Source organism: Sinocyclocheilus grahami, unplaced genomic scaffold (genome assembly GCF_001515645.1).
Source record: "Sinocyclocheilus grahami isolate Dianchi unplaced genomic scaffold, SAMN03320097.WGS_v1.1 scaffold950.1, whole genome shotgun sequence".
Classification (NCBI taxonomy): Eukaryota; Metazoa; Chordata; class Actinopteri; order Cypriniformes; family Cyprinidae; genus Sinocyclocheilus; species Sinocyclocheilus grahami.
In genome coordinates this window covers 178022-195237 of record NW_015506129.1, presented here as the reverse complement: position 1 = coordinate 195237, position 17216 = coordinate 178022, and the positions used below count along the sequence as shown (strand labels likewise).

The 17216-nt window shown below is 35.9% G+C and overlaps 1 protein-coding gene across 2 annotated transcripts; it reads left to right on the top strand.

The window, feature by feature from the left end:
- The first annotated feature begins 5798 nt into the window (after positions 1–5798).
- Positions 5799–17021, top strand: LOC107564607 (ammonium transporter Rh type C). 2 transcript variants are annotated; one of them, XM_016249729.1, is made up of 12 exons: positions 5799–5921; positions 6031–6354; positions 9664–9856; positions 10354–10504; positions 11375–11522; positions 11691–11857; positions 12535–12672; positions 12810–12946; positions 13639–13763; positions 14107–14180; positions 14308–14384; positions 16188–17021. In XM_016249729.1, exons 2-12 carry the CDS (start codon positions 6039–6041, stop codon positions 16216–16218), a joined length of 1557 nt encoding a protein of 518 aa, XP_016105215.1. In that variant the 5' UTR covers positions 5799–5921; positions 6031–6038; the 3' UTR covers positions 16219–17021. The 2 variants fall into 2 exon arrangements, with proteins under 2 accessions (XP_016105215.1, XP_016105214.1); XM_016249728.1 differs by lacking the exon at positions 5799–5921 and having other exon boundaries at positions 5951–6354.
- Positions 17022–17216: the final 195 nt, after the last annotated feature.

The following is a 17216-nucleotide window of genomic DNA, read 5'->3' as shown; positions in this document are numbered from 1 at the left end:
ATGGCATTTTAAAGTATTTTTTTTCTTTCTTTCTCTTGAGGTTACAAATGAAGTCCAAAAATATCATTTTATTTAAAGCTGCAGTCCTCGTATGGCCCCGGCTGTCCTGTTTTGGGGCCAAAGAAGAGTCTGCCTTCAACGTTGCCCTGTGTGAGCTCGCCGGACACCTTCCCTTCAAAAACAGAGAAGACTATGAGACAGTCACTGAGGACAGAGTCCAAGACATCATCCGGAAATATCTGCTGCCCCAAGAAGAGTTCAGTGAATTGCAAAAGCATGTCATGAAATGTTTATAGATGGTATTTTAAAGTATTTTTTTTCTTTCTTTCTCTTGAGGTTACAAATGAAGTACAAAAATATCATTTTATTTAAAGCTGTAGTCTGTAAATTTTGCCTCTTTGTCAGAATTGCAGCTGTGAGCGGAATTATCTTCCTTGCGTGGGTTGTGCTCCGGCGCAGATGAATCTAATGTTCGGAAGAGTATGTGTGGCAGTCAGTCACCACACCGGTGTGGATATTTACTGTACTTTGCAATCACAGATTCTAGCCTACGTCTTGGAATATGACCCAAATAAGAATTTTCACTGTATATTGCCATCTGAACAAGTAAGAAACAAGTCTGCCACGTTTGTTCTGACCAACTGAGGTAAAAAGCATTACCATAAATCTCGCTACCAATGGTGATTAAATCTAAAGATCGGTTAGCTCATATCACATCAAACCGTTCAAACTATTATTATTGTTATACTTTATTCTCAAATGATTAATGTTAACAACATCAGCATTGGTGACTATAGTGTGTATTAGCGTGTAGATTTAAATTTCTACACAGTCTAATCTAATTGTCATACTCTTCGAATTTCATATTAAGACATTCTTTTAACCCAAAAAGCTAATTATGCTCCCTTCGAACTGGTTTTCTTTAAAATACAAATCTTTGTAATCCCAGGCTATCTGTAACCAGAAGCACATTTATAACTGGAATATCATTTAATTTTATTCACATGTGTTTCATAAACACATAATCCTTTCTGGATTACAATCCGCCATCGAAATGATACATTTAATTATTCCGGCTGCTGTGAGAAAAGGCTATAAACGATCGGCCACCTGCAGGATCCTCACATGCGATAGCCTAGTACAGGGGTGCCCAAACTCGGTCCTGGAGGGCCGGTGTCCTGCAGAGTTTAGCTCTAACCCTAATCAAACACACCTGAACCAGCTAATCAAGGTCTTACTAGGCATACTAGAAACTTCCCAGCAGGTGTGTTGAGGCACAACTCTACAGGACACCGGCCCTCCAGGACGGAGTTTGGACACCCCTGGCCTAGTAGCCGGGATAACTTCTTTATGTTTACAGACGTGACGTAATGACGCAGTGCCATGCTTGAATTTCCCGCACCACTCAAATTAGATAACATTATTATAATGTTCCTGTGGCTCAGTGGTAGAGCATTGTGTTAGCAGCGCAAAGGTCATGGGTTCAATTCCCAGGGAACACACATACTGATAAAAAAATGTATAGCCTGAATGCACTGTAAGTCGCTTTGGATAAAAGCGTCTGCAAAATGCATGAATTTATAAGCTAACCGTTGTGAACCGGGCTAAAGTAAGGTGATAGTTTTGAACATTGGCTGGTTATGTACTTGCTCAAATATTGATTTTGGATCATTTTTAACCAAAAAAAGTTACAGACTGCAGCTTTAAAAAATACAATTGTATCTACTGTTGTTTTAAAAAAAGATGACAACAATACAGAAAATTGTGTGCTGTTGCATGACCGTGTCACTTTGCATGTTTAATTTAATGACAGACATCCTGTTTTTGGCAATAAAAATATATATTTTGCTTTTTGGCCATTTTTTGTGTAAAAATGTCTTAACATTCGACAGTTAGATCAAATAATGAGTCAAAAAGAATGTTAAATCATCACACTGAAAATATGTGAGATATAGTATCTCAGGCAGTAAGCTGTGTTATTTTACCGGTCGCCGTGATTTTGCCAAGTAAGACATGTTCCTGGATCAACATAACTGTCCAAAAATATAGACTTAACCCAATCCCTACCCCTAAACCTAACCCTACCCATAATTTATTCCTAAAATCAGTGTGAAATGATAGCTGATTAACAAGGGTAGAAGCACCTAACCCTGATTGTAAGCCTAAAACAGATATTTCCTGAAAAGTTATCCCTCAATTCTGATTGGTTGATAGGAATGTTGATCCAGGAACATGTACTTGGTGAAATCACGGTCACCGTATTTTACCACAGAAGTTGTATGCTTGCATAGACTCAATACTTGAAATCCTCCTCTATGGCTCTCTCTAGTGGCCTGTGAGGGTGAAACGTGGTTAAAATACCACAATGGGAAAAGTGATCATTTGATTTTGGGAATAAAATACGCAATTACAAACATTTGTTTAGTAGGCTACATTAATGTTTCATGAATTAAATGGTTTCATACAGTTGAAACTCAGTTGTTCAATACTTAATTGATTGAATTATAAAATTGCATCTCCATTTGCTGTGTTTCAGGGCTTTAAACATGATTTCTGATTATATCACGGTTCCATTACACAATGTTCCAGCCCAAACAAACAGCCTGACGTCTGAACTGTGTATAATTGCAGCATTTCGGTAAGCGGACACTGTTAGCCTGAACCAGTTCTTGATCAGATCGTGATGAACAAGGCAGATTCTGCTATACGTCTGATTGAAATGTACGCATGCGGTTTTCTGAGTGTGCCTTTGTACCCTGACTGTCCTGTTTACAGCTCAATGAAAAATCAAAATCAAAACCACACGCCTGAGAGGATCTAGGCCAGACAACTTAAACCCATCCTGGCGTCGTTTAAACGCTCTCTGTGGCCTCCAATACCTATTAATTCCAGGTGATGGTTGCTGTAACTAACACTAAACCGGTCTGAGGAGACCTGTGTCATCTGTTTCACACCACAACAAGAACCCTGCTGTGTATCATGTGTATGGATCCTTTTATCTGCCATCTAACCCCACAGACACTCTTGAGGGTGTCTAGATGATACATTTGCCTTTTAACTTTACTGAACTTCATACTCATACTCTTCCAAATAAATCAGTAGCAACAATCCTTCAGCCAGTGCGTAACCCGAACGTCCACTGAGTGACGCCTGCAGACAGAAGGACGTTACCAGAGCGTGACTGATAACATTGCACATGTAAGTACACCACGTACCAGATACTGTACTCAAAACTGGTGGAGGTTTAAACCCTCCAGCAAAAGCTTCAAAATAAACAGTCTGGATCTAATGGGGGACATATATGTCAGTCTCTAGGCAGGTTGGGCTGCAGCATTTCTTACAGACCAGAGCTTTAACCTCTGTCACAGACACCCATGAAGCCTTTGTTCCATATTTGGTGACATAATGAACAAACGGAACATTTGACAACCATGGTAAGCCCACAAGTACACATCAAGTGTGCCATTCGGGGGCAATGTCATATACTCAATGGAGATGGGAAATTGTGCGTTTAAGCATGTGTCCCTTATCTAAAAATACTCTGAGCCTCAGGATTTACACCTTCACATAACCACTGCAGAGCTCTCAGTCTTCACAATTAATTACAAGGGGAAACAGTGAAAATTAATGGCCTCATTCGTGCATCTGTAAGATCAATGAGTAACGAGTCAATGCCTGGAGAAAGAGAAAGGTTAATAAGCATAACTGTGCCATACATGCACATTGTACAAATGAGTGCATTATAATATGCCAATGACGAAAAATTGAAAATCAAATAAATCAGCCCAAATGTATCCTCCTGGCCCAGACCCAGCTACAATTACAAGAAAAATCCAGTAAAAACTAAATTGTCATAGGCCTACATGTTGTGTATGAGGAGATTGGCCTATTTGCAGTGCCGGCCCGTCCAACAGGCGGTACAGGCGGTTGCCTGGGGCCCCGCCTTAAGGGGAGGGCCCCACGGCCACGAGGTTGTCAATTCAATTTCTGATTAGGCTTGTTCGAGATGCATCTGCGCTGCGCAGACCGATCAGCGTATGACATCAAAGACATTAAATTGGAGAGCAGACGACTCTTCTGCTTTTGAATCGCTCTCGTGGTACTTGTCAAAACAGAGATTGGTCTGCACAGCGCTGCTTTAAGCCGAACCCGCCTTCTGACTATACTCTTAAAAATAAAGGTGCTTCAAAAGGTTCTTCAAGCGATGCCATAGAAGAACCGTTTTTGGTTCCACAAAGAACCATTCAGTCAAAGGTTCTTTAAAGAACCATCTCTTTTTTGCCTTTTTATAATCTGAAGAACCTTCTTTCGCCACAAAGAACCTTTTGTGAAACAGAAAGGTTCTTCAGATGTTAAAGGTTCTTTATGGAACCATTTAGACAAAAAGGTTCTTCTATGGCATCGTGAAGCACCTTTATTTTTAAGAGTGTACGTATCTATGGATGACGCACCTGTTCTGTACAGTGCGACATATATGTTAAACGCACGGTTAATGACTTGCTTTTGCTCCAAATTCATTTAATAACATCAGTCGAGTGTTTGAAATAACTTCCTTTTGTGAGCTGACGTGGTTTCATATCACAGAACAGGGCAAAATCATTATTTTTAGTATTCTATACAGTGATAAAGGCAATGTTGATTAGCATTGCATTATAAATATACTTAGTTCATATAAAAATACCTGAGATGGCTTGAAGAACACAGATAAACCATTTAGTCGCAATTATTGTCTACGTATGTCATCAGTTAAAATGTGTCTACTTGCTTTTAGTGATAGCTTATGCCTTTGTCCATATTAGGGATTTCCTGGAACGTCCTATGATTTAAGACTTCTATGAGTTGTTCACTTATGGATTTACTGCGGGAGGGTGCCCTCCGGCTACCAGAATGAAACAGACATTGCATTAATATGTGTGCACTCACTAATGCTCCAGTGTAGAGGAGTTTTTCTCTCTCTCTCTCTTTCAGTGGATGCATAAGATTTCCTGACAAAAATGAAGAATTTACTGTCAAAGATTTGTATTCACAATTTATTTTATAATAAATCCTTAGACATTTATATTTACAGGCCTCCTGCATGTTAACAGGTAGTCTAATGCTGCAGTTTTCTGTGAAATATACTGATAATAATCATTATCAATCCTTATTATTTAGTTTAATGGTTTTATTAAGTAATAACAATAATCCATTTTTTGTAGTCCTACTGATATATAAAAACAGCATTTTTGGCCAAATTGTGCAGCCATACAATCATGCACAACAAACTCTGTGTTCTTTATCATCTTTAGCAAGTAAAAAAAAAGGTTCGTCTGAAAACATCTCTTGTTACGGTTCAGATTTTGTGTCCAGATTTTGGAGTTCACTGGATGTTGCCTCTCAGAATAGCTCACTTGCACTCTTTTTGCTTAATCTGTTTAAATATTTTTACATGTGTGTGTTGAATGTGTTAAGGCACATTTACGCTTAAATATTTAAATGGTCATTTTATGCTTTCTCTTAACTCCTTAAATTGCTATGACAGTTTTTACACTAGTGGGGCCCATTTTCATTATCCTGCCTAGGGCCCCACAACCCTACGGGCCGGCACTGCCTATTTGTCTGGGCAATTTTTAACATTTAGCTTTAATAAATGTGTTTAAATATCTGAATGTGTGTCTGAACAAAATCTAATGAATAAAACAATGCCTTTAAAACGTCATTTGACACCTAAGTGTATAGTGTTCTTGGAAGTAGTACGCTAGCTGTTCATTTAGAACGCAGCCGTTAAATTACGACATCTTGGTGGCATTTAAAGACGAATGATCCGACTTGCAATGGCTGAAAACCCCAGTTTCGACTGAAGAGATTTACTCTAAATGAAAAGTTGTATTCTGAACTATCTGAACTGAACTGAATCCAGATATTCCGACAACAACACACAGGTGCTTTAAAATCCAAAGCGCCACCAATTAGCAACATGTGGCGTGACTTGTAGCAATCAGTCATCCTTAGACATTTCTCGCAAATGTTTTTCTTCTTTTCTGAGGGCAGGACGAGGAATGGAGATACGGACACACCTCCGCGCTCCCGCTGTGTTTAAAAGTGACACTAGTGCGCGACATCACCAGACTGCTCTTCAGCCTGCAGACATGGGCGGCTGCATGGACGGCATTAGGAACATCTGCGACCGGCCGAAGAATACTAACATCAAGTGGAGTTTACCTGCCGTGTGCTTCGTCTGGCAGTTGTCTATGATCATTCTTTTTGGGGTGTTTGTGCGGTATAATGAAGAGTCAGACACTCACTGGGTTGACTACAGAAAGGAAAAGAATATCACAAGTGATATCGAGAATGACTATTACTTCAGATATCCAAGTAGGTGCACAATTCTGTTTTCTTATTTTAATTAGTGCCAATTACATTTATTATTCCATATGGATATTTTTATTATTAATACAGATTTTGTAATTAGTATTTGCATGTTCTAGGAAACATTAATAATAAGATAAATAATTATCTTATTATTAATAAAAATTATTCTGCTTTCTTTTTTCAGATTATTTTAATTTTTTTATATATAATATATATATTCAGATCCATAATTATGCACATTAATTTTAAAATATTTGTTTTATTTTAAATATTAAATGTTTTATATTGTATATAAAATATGTAAAGAAATAATTTGTATTATTTATTTATATATATATAAAAATATTAAACTATTATATATGTAAATTATTTTTATAAAATTATATAAATTATTATTTTTACATTATTATAATAATAATATATTTTATTAATATTATTTTGTATTATGTGTCAATCTGTCTATTTATTGTCTATTTAAAGATTTCATAATTATTAAATGGTCTAGAAAAAAAAAAATATATATATATATTATACAACTATTTACAATAACTTACAACTTGCATTGTGTGTGTGTGTATATATATTATATCTCTCTCTATATCTCAGTTGCTACATCTGTGAGCTTTTCTCCTGCTGTCATATATTTGAGAACCTGCATACCTTCTTATGCACATGGGACTGTCATTTTACCACAAATGTTCTTTTGTAGCAGGTGGCACAGGGGGAGGTAGGGGGTTTATTTACTCATTGACTATGTAAAGATCAGTATCCATTGTCGTCTTTTGAATCTTCGAAGGTGTGGTTGAATTCCTCAGTCATATATACTGTAGATCTTCAATCTTCTGCTCAGTCTATCCTCTGTTCTACAACTATCGATGTTGCAAGTGTTGGATGACATGTGGTGTATGAAGTCGGACACAAACTATTGTTTGCAGACAGATCAGATGTCACTGAATGCATTTTGTCATGGTTGAGGAGTGACTACCACTGCAGAAGCCTGTTAGAGGAGCTCATCTTTCAATCCAACTGTAGACCAGACTTGTCGATTATGAAAATATTCCCTGAAAAGAGCAAGGACAGTGTGGAGTGCGTGGTATAACACAAGAGTGATGGATGATATGCTTCATATAACTCAAAACCAGTGTTTGTTAGTGGTGTGAGATTTGATACCACTTAATGTGCCTGAAAACAAATGTATCACACCTGCTATATCCCAATTAACTCGAGTTACTTGCCACAGAAAATGTTCTTGTTGTATAAATGCAGTCCCTTAGTAAGACTTGTAATTGATCCAGGCAGTTGTTACTGCGGGAGATTTCATTGTTTTGACACCCACCTGAAACCTGGAGTTTTGTAGCTCCTGCATCATCGGTTGAGAAGGATTTCAAGGTGAACCATCATGCCAGGCTGGATCAAAAGGACTTTTCATGCTAACAAGGGCCAGCAGGCTCTGTTTCTCTGTGTAAATAAGGGCCTCATCGGTTGAGAAGGATTTCAAGGTGAACCATCATGCCAGGCTGGATCAAAAGGACAGCCGAAGAGCTTTCATGCTAACAAGGGCCAGCAGGCTCTGTTTCTCTGTGTAAATAAGGGCTTGTTCAGAAAGCACGGCTCTGTCTGTTGTCATTAGCAGTTTTGTGTTGTCGCCAGCATCTAGATGTCCTTGTGTTGGTGTTGTGGATTTCTATTGTGGAAGAAAACCTAGAACATTTTGACCACAACCAACCCAACCCTGTCCTGTTCTGGGAAATTGACGTGTGGTTACTTTTCAGCTCTGCTACAATTTAGTCAAATTCACTGTTGCTTTGACCTCAGTTATGCCACCAAATGGCTCAGATTACAGTTTGTGACTTGCTAAAACACACTTTTGTCCTTCGTCATGGTGATGCAACTGGATATTGACTGCAAATGTACATTCAGAGTCATTAATTTATTTCAAGTTCTATTGTTTCTCTTGTCTAATGCAGGGGTTTAAAAATGGGGTCCAGGACCCGCAAGAGAGTGCTAAGGGGGTCTGCGAAAAATGTGAGAATTAAAAAAACAAATGTTACATATTTAAGGCTGTCAAAGTTAAAATGTCCACTTAAGATATTAATAAAATATCTAAGTCACATTTTAAGTACATTTACGTTCACCAAATTTGGTTAATAATCATTCTACTTTCTAAAGATGGATGTGAAGTATTATTTTCTATGATGTTAACTTAAGTATAATAAAAAAAAGTATGTATGTGTGTATATATATATATATATTCATTTAATTAACTATCTAGATTCAAGTTATAATTAGTAGTTTTATCACACAGTGTAAATGGATTTTTATACTACTCACAATTATGTTATTGAAGATGGCTATTTTTTTTAAATCCCGAAAGATGTCTTGTTTTCAAAAAAATAAATAAAATTGGAATGTTTCTGTAAGATCATGTGAGACTGGAGTAATGACAGGAATAAATTACAATTTAAAAATGTATACATAGAAAACCGTTTTTCTTAATTTTTTTTTTATTAAAATAATATTTCACAATATTACTGTTTTTACTGTATTTTCAATCAAAGAAATGCAGCTTTGGTGAGTGTAAGAGACTTCTTTCAAAAACATTAAAAAAATGATATTATATATTTCTAAAAATATGTACTTGTATATGTATAATATAGATGCCTCTTTGATTTATGGTAAGAAGGGAACCATCATATGTGACCCTGGACCACAAAAGCAGTCTTAAGTCGCTGGGGTATATTTGTAGCAATAGCCAAAAATACATTGTATGGGTCAAAATTATCGATTTTTCTTTTATGCCAAAAATCATTAGGATCTCAAGTAAAGATCATGTTCCATGAAGATATTTTGTACATTTCCTACTGTAAATATCAACTTTAATTGTTGATTAGTAATATGCATTGCTAAGAACTTAATTTAGACTACTTTAAAGGCGATTTTCTCAATTGATATTTTTGCACCCTCAGATTCCAGATTCTAAAATAGTTGTATCTCGGCCAAATATTGTCCTATCCTAACAAACCATACATCAATGGAAAGCTTATTTATTCAGCTTTCAGATGAAGTATACATCTCAATTTTGAAAAATTGACCCTTATGACTGGTTTTGTGGTCCAGTGTCACATATTTGGGGGTTCTTGGCATCGCAAAGCATTCAAAACCCAATATTTAGGTTTTGAACCAGTATGGGTTTTTCACTTCTGACTGTTTGCTTGAATCCTTGATAACACCTCTTTCTATTCGACTGATTTGTTATGATCGTCACCATGGTTTTGATTGACTGAATTGGTAATATTTTTCATCTTTCGGCAGGTTTTCAGGATGTTCATGTCATGATCTTCGTGGGCTTTGGCTTTCTCATGACCTTCCTGAAGCGCTATAGCTTTGGTGCCGTGGGATTCAACTTCCTGGTTGCGGCTTTCGGCATCCAGTGGGCTCTTCTGATGCAAGGCTGGTTCCATTCTCTGGACTACACCGACGGAAAGATCAAGATCGGTATAGAAAAGTAGGTAACTTCTCATTTGTGAGATTACAGTTGCCAAAAAAAAGGGGCCACAGTTTTATTTAAAACCAGATCAAAAGTAGTACTGAGAGATGATCCCTTCCACCAGAATTGGCTGATTTGCTCAGTTGTTTGAGGTTGAATGCAGAAAATAAGCCGTTTTTGGATGTGAACCTAGTGTTGATCACTTAGAAGGACAGAAGACAGACAAACCAGTTTGTTGTTTACCTCAGCTATCACTTCTCTGTGGGAATGAAGGATTTGTTTAGCATGTAAACAGCAGTTAGAAAAGCAGCCTGACTAACAGGAATGTGAGTGATCCTACCATGAGAATGCAGGCAAAACTTTTGTAATCAGCAGTTTTTATACAGTTTGCTACTTTGTATGTTTTATCATCCAACCCTTTAGTGGAGTTTGTGTGCAAACACTAATTCAGGGAAACGAAGGGGGCAAATGTTAACTGGTGATTGCTTGATTTAAACATTTCCCTCTGTGTTCAGCTTGATCAATGCAGATTTCTGTGTGGCGGGGTGTCTGATCGCTTACGGGGCTGTTCTGGGGAAGGTCAGTCCTGTTCAGCTGTTGGTGATGACGCTGTTTGGTGTCACGCTGTTCGCCGTTGAAGAGTACATCATCCTGAACGTCCTGCATGTGAGTCTGATCGCCGTTTTACTTTGTATTTTTAGAGCTTTCAAAGTTAACATGCACTTAAGATGTTGTTAAAATGTTTTATAATACTATTTTACGCATTTACAGTCACCACATTTGTCTTTAGGAAACAGCATGAAATTTGAAGTGTTAACTTCTATAAAGTTACCTGAAAAGTATTAAAATAATAAATAAAAATAAAATGTTTATATAAATTCCAAATTTCTTTAAAACACTTTATTTCAATATGTATTTAATATAAATACCTAAAATTATTAATTATTAAAATGATTACAGTACAAATGTATTTTCATTTATTCAGCAAGGATGCATTAAATTGATCAAAAGTGACAGTAATGTAATATTACAAAAGTTTTATATTTCAAATGCTGTTTTTTTTTAAACTTTCTTTTCATCAAGCAGTCTTGAAAAATATGTATCATAGTTTCCCCAAATATTAAGCTGTACAACTGTTTTCAACATTGATGATAATAAGAAATGTTTCTTCAGCATCAAATAGCATGTTAGAATCATTTCTGAAGGATCATGTGACACTGAAGACTGGAGGAATGGTGCTTGGAAATTCAGCTTTGTCAATGATGATAAATATATTGCATAAAATAATTTTGATTGTAATATTTTCAGAAATTACTGTAATTTGATCACAAATGCATGAGAAGCCCCGAAGCCCCCAGACTTTTAAACTGTAGTGTACATTGATCTCTTAACCGCAGTGTTTTAGCTTTTAATTCTGTTAGTATACTGAATGTAGCAGTACACTAGCATAAAGATGAACTTATGTGTTTTAGTTTAAATACAGGACATCAAATGGCTTCATGCTAACCTTTTGTTCAATGATTCAATCCCTGTTAGGCCAAAGATGCCGGCGGCTCCATGGTGATCCACACTTTTGGAGCTTATTATGGTCTGTCCATTTCATGGGTTTTGTATCGGCCTAATTTGGATAGGAGCAAACATTTGAACGGGTCTGTCTACCAATCGGACATGTTCGCCATGATTGGTAAGTCCATTGATCTTGTTATAAATATTAGGCCGAGCTTGCATTATATTTTATTATTGGACTGCTGGACATTCTGTGCAAAAGCTTGCTTGGCAAATACACACTGATGCAAAAAGTAATTGAAGGCTCAGATACTGTTTGCATATTACTTTCTGGCGTCCTGTGCAGGCACCCTCTTCCTGTGGATGTTCTGGCCAAGTTTTAACTCTGCCATTGCTGATCATGGAGACGGTCAGCACAGAGCTGCCATCAACACATATCTGGCCTTGGCCTCCACCGTTCTCACTACAGTCGCCATGTCCAGCCTGTTTGAGAAAACAGGGAAACTAGACATGGTAAGCATCTGCCTTGTTTTTGGTTTTTGGTTTTTTTTTCTGGGCAGACCAGATTCACTTAATCACAAGATTCTATAAGATAAGATCACATACAATTTTATTTGATCTTGTTTTTCTTTTTTTTATATTTAATTTTTTTATATTTTATTTATTTTATTCACAGGATCATGAACAACCTGAAAATATGAGTGTATTTTAAAAATGTGATTTCCAGGCCTGGAAAACTGAAACTGAAATGAATGAAATCAAATATTTTGTGATGGTAGTAATGTCTTGTAAATATATTAATAATTATATTGATATTTTTAGTTACACCTCATTTTAAATATTTAGCGACTAGATTTATTTTATTTTATTTTTTCCTGTGGGTGATCTCCTATTAAATAATAAGTATTATTATTGTAATTTTTTTTTTTAAGTCATGGAAATTCATTGGTCAACCAGTTCACTTTCTCATTTAGGCTGTTTGAAAATGCATGTGTGTTTTTTTTTTTTTTATTTTAAAGGGAAGAAACCCCAAAGGGGTTTTTTTTTTTTTTATTTTAAAGGGAAGAAACCCCAAAGGGGTTTTTTTTTTTTTTATTTTAAAGGGAAGAAACCCCAAAGGGGTTTTTTTTTTTTTTAATTTAAATGGAATGAATCCCAAATGGTGTTTTTTTTTTTTTTCTCCCTTCCAGGTTCACATCCAGAATTCCACGCTGGCAGGCGGAGTTGCTGTGGGAACAGCAGCTGAGTTTATGCTGTCACCATATGGTTCTTTGATTGTGGGTTTCTTCTGTGGCATCATATCTACGCTGGGTTACATTTATTTCTCGGTGAGTCTCGCCTGTCAGATGAGTTATTCCAGATATTTTTCCTTAACTCGATTCATTTGATCAAGAACATTGTCACAGTAAAAACTTTCCAGCAATTGTCTTTTGTTATAAATGGCTCATTTGTCTCTACTCCTCAGCCGTTCTTGGAAGAGAAACTGAAGATTCAGGACACCTGTGGCATCCATAACCTGCACGCTATGCCAGGGGTCATTGGAGGAATTGTGGGTGCCATCTCAGCTGCTGCTGCCACCAACACTGTTTATGGAGATCTAGGGTCAGTGAACAGAAAAATAATTGTGTTGTATTTCACATAACACCGGTTTAAAGGAATAGTTCATCCAAAAATGAAACTTTGCTGAAAATGTACTCCCCTTCAGGCCATTCAAGATGTAGATTAGTTTGTTTCTTCATGGGAACAGAATTGGAGAAATTTAGCATTACTTCATCACTTTCTCAACAATGGATCCTCTGCAGTGAATGGGTGCCTTCAGAATGAGTGTCCAAACAGCTGATGAATACATCACAAATAGCCAGAAGCAATGGTTTTCACTTCACAAGACAGTAATTGATGGACTGGATTGTGGATTATTGTGATGTTTTTATCAGCTGTTTGGACTCTCATTCTGACGGCACCCATTCGCTGCAGAGGATCCATTGTTGAGAAAGTGATGAAGTAATGCACTTCATCTTTTATAACATGGGATTTTTACCAAAAAATATGAAATCTTGATTTTTGTAAAATGTTGCAAAAAGATGTTAAAATTGTTTAAAAATTACAGTTTTGGACATATAAGGTAATTAAAAAAAAAAAAAAACCTTAAGGGAACTACAAATGAGCATGCAAAGCAAATATCTTTAAAAGAAATTCCTTACTTGTTTGCATCTCTGATTTTTGGATGAACTATTCATATTAATTGGTATTAATACTATTTAGCTCGCTCTAATAATTACATTTGTCCATTTCAGGTTGGAAAATACATTTGACTTTACTGGGCCTTTTGCGAAACGTGTGCCCACTATCCAGGGAGGATATCAGGCAGCTGGACTGTGTGTGGCTTTGTGTTTTGGAATCGGAGGTGGCATATTTGTTGGTAAGAGTCTTTTGATATAAATCCGGTTTAAGTGCATATTGTGATGGCTTCTCGTTGTGTGCAGCAGTGCACAATACAATACTTCAGAAAAGCTTGCGGATCTGAAGGGCTTTGTTGTGACTGTTTGCCATGCAGTGGAACAGGTGTGTTTGTAACATGAAAACTAAAGAGGACAGTGTAGGATGACATTTGCTAGTCACTCTACGAATGGCTTTGCGTTAATGGTTCAGGTTTACACAAATACACCTGATCTTCATCAGTGAATGGCCAGGTGTATTGGATTTCAGTTTGTCATGGAAATGTCACATTTATCATGTTGGCATAACTATTGTTACACCGACAGGCCTGGTTCTGAAGCTGCCCATCTGGGGCGACCCTGCAGATGAGAACTGCTTTGATGATGAGATCTACTGGGAGGTCAGACAGGTTTTTTTTTTTCTTTTAACATTTTACCGATTTTTCTCAATCAAAGCTATAACTTAATTTAAAATAATATAATGTTATTTTTATACATGCATTCATAATTTATTTCTCTGATTTGCAGGTTCCTGAGGATGAAGAAAGTGTTCCTCCCATCCTGGCCTACAACAACCACATGATCCCCAACAAACATGCAGACATGTGAGTACTGGAATAAAACACTGACCCCACCATTTAAAAAGACCCTGTTACTGTTTTCTCAGTTATTGACTTGTTTGTGAATTCTAGACATCCTAATCTCTGGTTTATGAAAATTATATCTGCTGTTCATTAAGAACCATTTCCGGTGAGGCAAAAAAAAAATATCCACAAGGGGGCACATGGGGCTCAGAATACTAATGGGCCATTGAGCAGCATTTCAAGTTCGGGATGTTTTTTTTTTTTTTTTTTTTGTCCATGGAGACATCTGTACAGTGCAATCATTTAAATTTAACAATTGTTTAGAGCTTAATTATAAACATTTTAGACGTGCATAAAAGCCACACAACTGAAAATCCACAGTGATTCATAATAAAACAAAAAATGTTGTAATTATATAGTAAATGTAGTAGTACACTGTAAAAAATGACCGTGAATTTAACGGTAAAAGACTGTAAAAATGCTACAGTAAAAACCTGTTAAATGGTTAACGGTAAGTTCCTCTACTATATACTGTATTGGACATTACATGTAATTTTACGGTAGTATACCATTTTTAGAAGTGGGGAGGGATGTATAATTTACAGTGAATAACCGTAAATCAACATTCCCAGAATTCCCATGCGTTACATTTCATATTTGATGTTTTTTTTTGTTGAAATAACTGTTTCTTAGTTTTTTCTGATTAGTTTTGTACATTAGGGTTGCATGTTACGTCTAATGTTGTTAAATTAATGTTTATTGCATTATTTCAGTTTCATGTGTGTTACCACTATGGTGTTTAGTGTTTGTGTGAATGACACCGTGCACCTTCAATATATGTTAATATTTAAAAGCTGCTTGTGATGGGCTTTGGTTCATCAGGTGACTTTCTCATCACCTCCTGCATTTGGTGGTTATCAGTGTATTACAAAGGTACAAAACAGATTTCAGTACTTCAATAGGTTGGTATATTAACATCAGTTAATTAAATTACGGTATTTAAGTTAAAACTGTAAAACTTAAAACGTTGCTACCGTATTTTTTACGGTAAAATTCCGGCAACCAGAGCTGCCTTACATTTATGGAATTTTTTTTACAGTGTAGTAATTCAAATATATTTGATAATTTACAGACAATATAAAAACGGAAATCAAAAGTAAATGGTTATCAGTGTATTACAAAGGTACAAAACAGATTTCAGTACTTCAATAGGTTGGTATATTAACATCAGTTAATTAAATTACGGTATTTAAGTTAAAACTGTAAAACTTAAAACGTTGCTACCGTATTTTTTACGGTAAAATTCCGGCAACCAGAGCTGCCGTACATTATGGAATTTTTTTTACAGTGTAGTAATTCAAATATATTTTATAATTTACAGACAATATAAAAACGGAAATCAAAAGTAAATTAATAATATAATTGTATTGCTTCATAGAACATATAAAAATTCATATAATAATGATGATGACAATTTATTTTATCGCTTCACAGACAATTGAAAAATAATGATATGTATAACCAGAAGAAAATGAATATATAAATTCTTCTTTTTATTATTTAAATTAATATGTGGCTTCACAGAAAATATAAAAAATAAAGAAGCTTAAAAGAAAGTTGAAAACTGCCTAGAAACCTCTCCGTGTGTAATTGTAGGGCAATAGTGGTAAAGAATTGGGTAGTATTTCTCCACTATCTCAGGTCATGTGACATTAGGAGTTGATTTCCTCTCTCCACCACAAGGTGGCGCTTGATGAGCGCGTTCAGTTTAGGAGCAGCAAAGTTGAACCGAAAGCTGAAAGTAACGCATGGTTTCTCATTCAGGAGAGAGACCAACTTCGTGGAGCAGCGTTAACGCATGGAATCAGATCCGCAGTGATGTGAATCTGTGTCACTGAGAAAACATCTGCTTTCCTGCCGTTCTCCCTGAAGATAACCATACTCACCACACGCCAAAATGACAAACAAAGGGACATTTCTTTTGCTTGCCACGAAGCGCATATCACACATATTTTGATGATCCACTGAATACATTTATTTATCCAGGTTGAGATGCGACTATTTTAAATATCTCCACTATATTTGCATGTCAGAATTTATAAAGTAGAAAAAAAGATCAGTTTATTCTTTTTAACAAAAATGAGTCCTGATTTCCTTTGAATGTTCAGAGAAAATGTGACTAAAAACCCACAACCTCTAAACCGCCAAGCTGTTACATTTTTAATGGAATTAATTTTACAGGTGTTAATTTAAACATTTGTTATCCAAACATTATTTGATCGTTATAATGTGATTTTTGTTTAATAAGATTAGAAATAGTTTGTTGTAATTTTGTAGGGGAGAGTCCGCACATTGCATCCACATTTTTAAAAGCTGAATTCTATAACCTTTCACTTATATATTTTTCTATTTGCATGTCCATGTCAATCAGCATGTGTGCAGAACATCTCTAAATCAAACATTTGTCATTTTCTTAATATTTTCACAGATTTGGCCAAAATGACAGCAACAATGTGCAATATCAGTATGTTAATATTCCTACACCGTTTCCTTTCTCTAATGTAACGTACACATTTAACTTGTTTTGTCTTTTGTGTGTTCTCTTTATTGTAAGATTGATTATTCAACTTTTGACTACTGTCTAATTCCAGATTAAATTATTGAAGTGATTGTTACATTGTTCAATTGCTATTTTATTTTTATAAATAGCACAAATCAGTAGATTTAAAAATAAAGCTTCTCCACTGCTCTTAAAACAAATCCTTTTTTCAGTTTTGTGAGCGCTACAGAAAGGTTTTTTTTTTCTTTCTCTCCCCCGTTCACCCAGACTGCGGTGTAAACTTAACATTTGGA

Coding starts and splice junctions, on each gene's coding strand:
- LOC107564607 (XM_016249729.1), top strand. CDS start 6,039: ATGGAGATACGGACACACCTCCGCGCTCCCGCTGTGTTTAAAAGTGAC. Junction 11,523..11,690: donor GGACATGTTCGCCATGATTG/GTAAGTCCATTG, acceptor CGTCCTGTGCAG/GCACCCTCTTCCTGTGGATG. Junction 13,764..14,106: donor CGGAGGTGGCATATTTGTTG/GTAAGAGTCTTT, acceptor TTACACCGACAG/GCCTGGTTCTGAAGCTGCCC.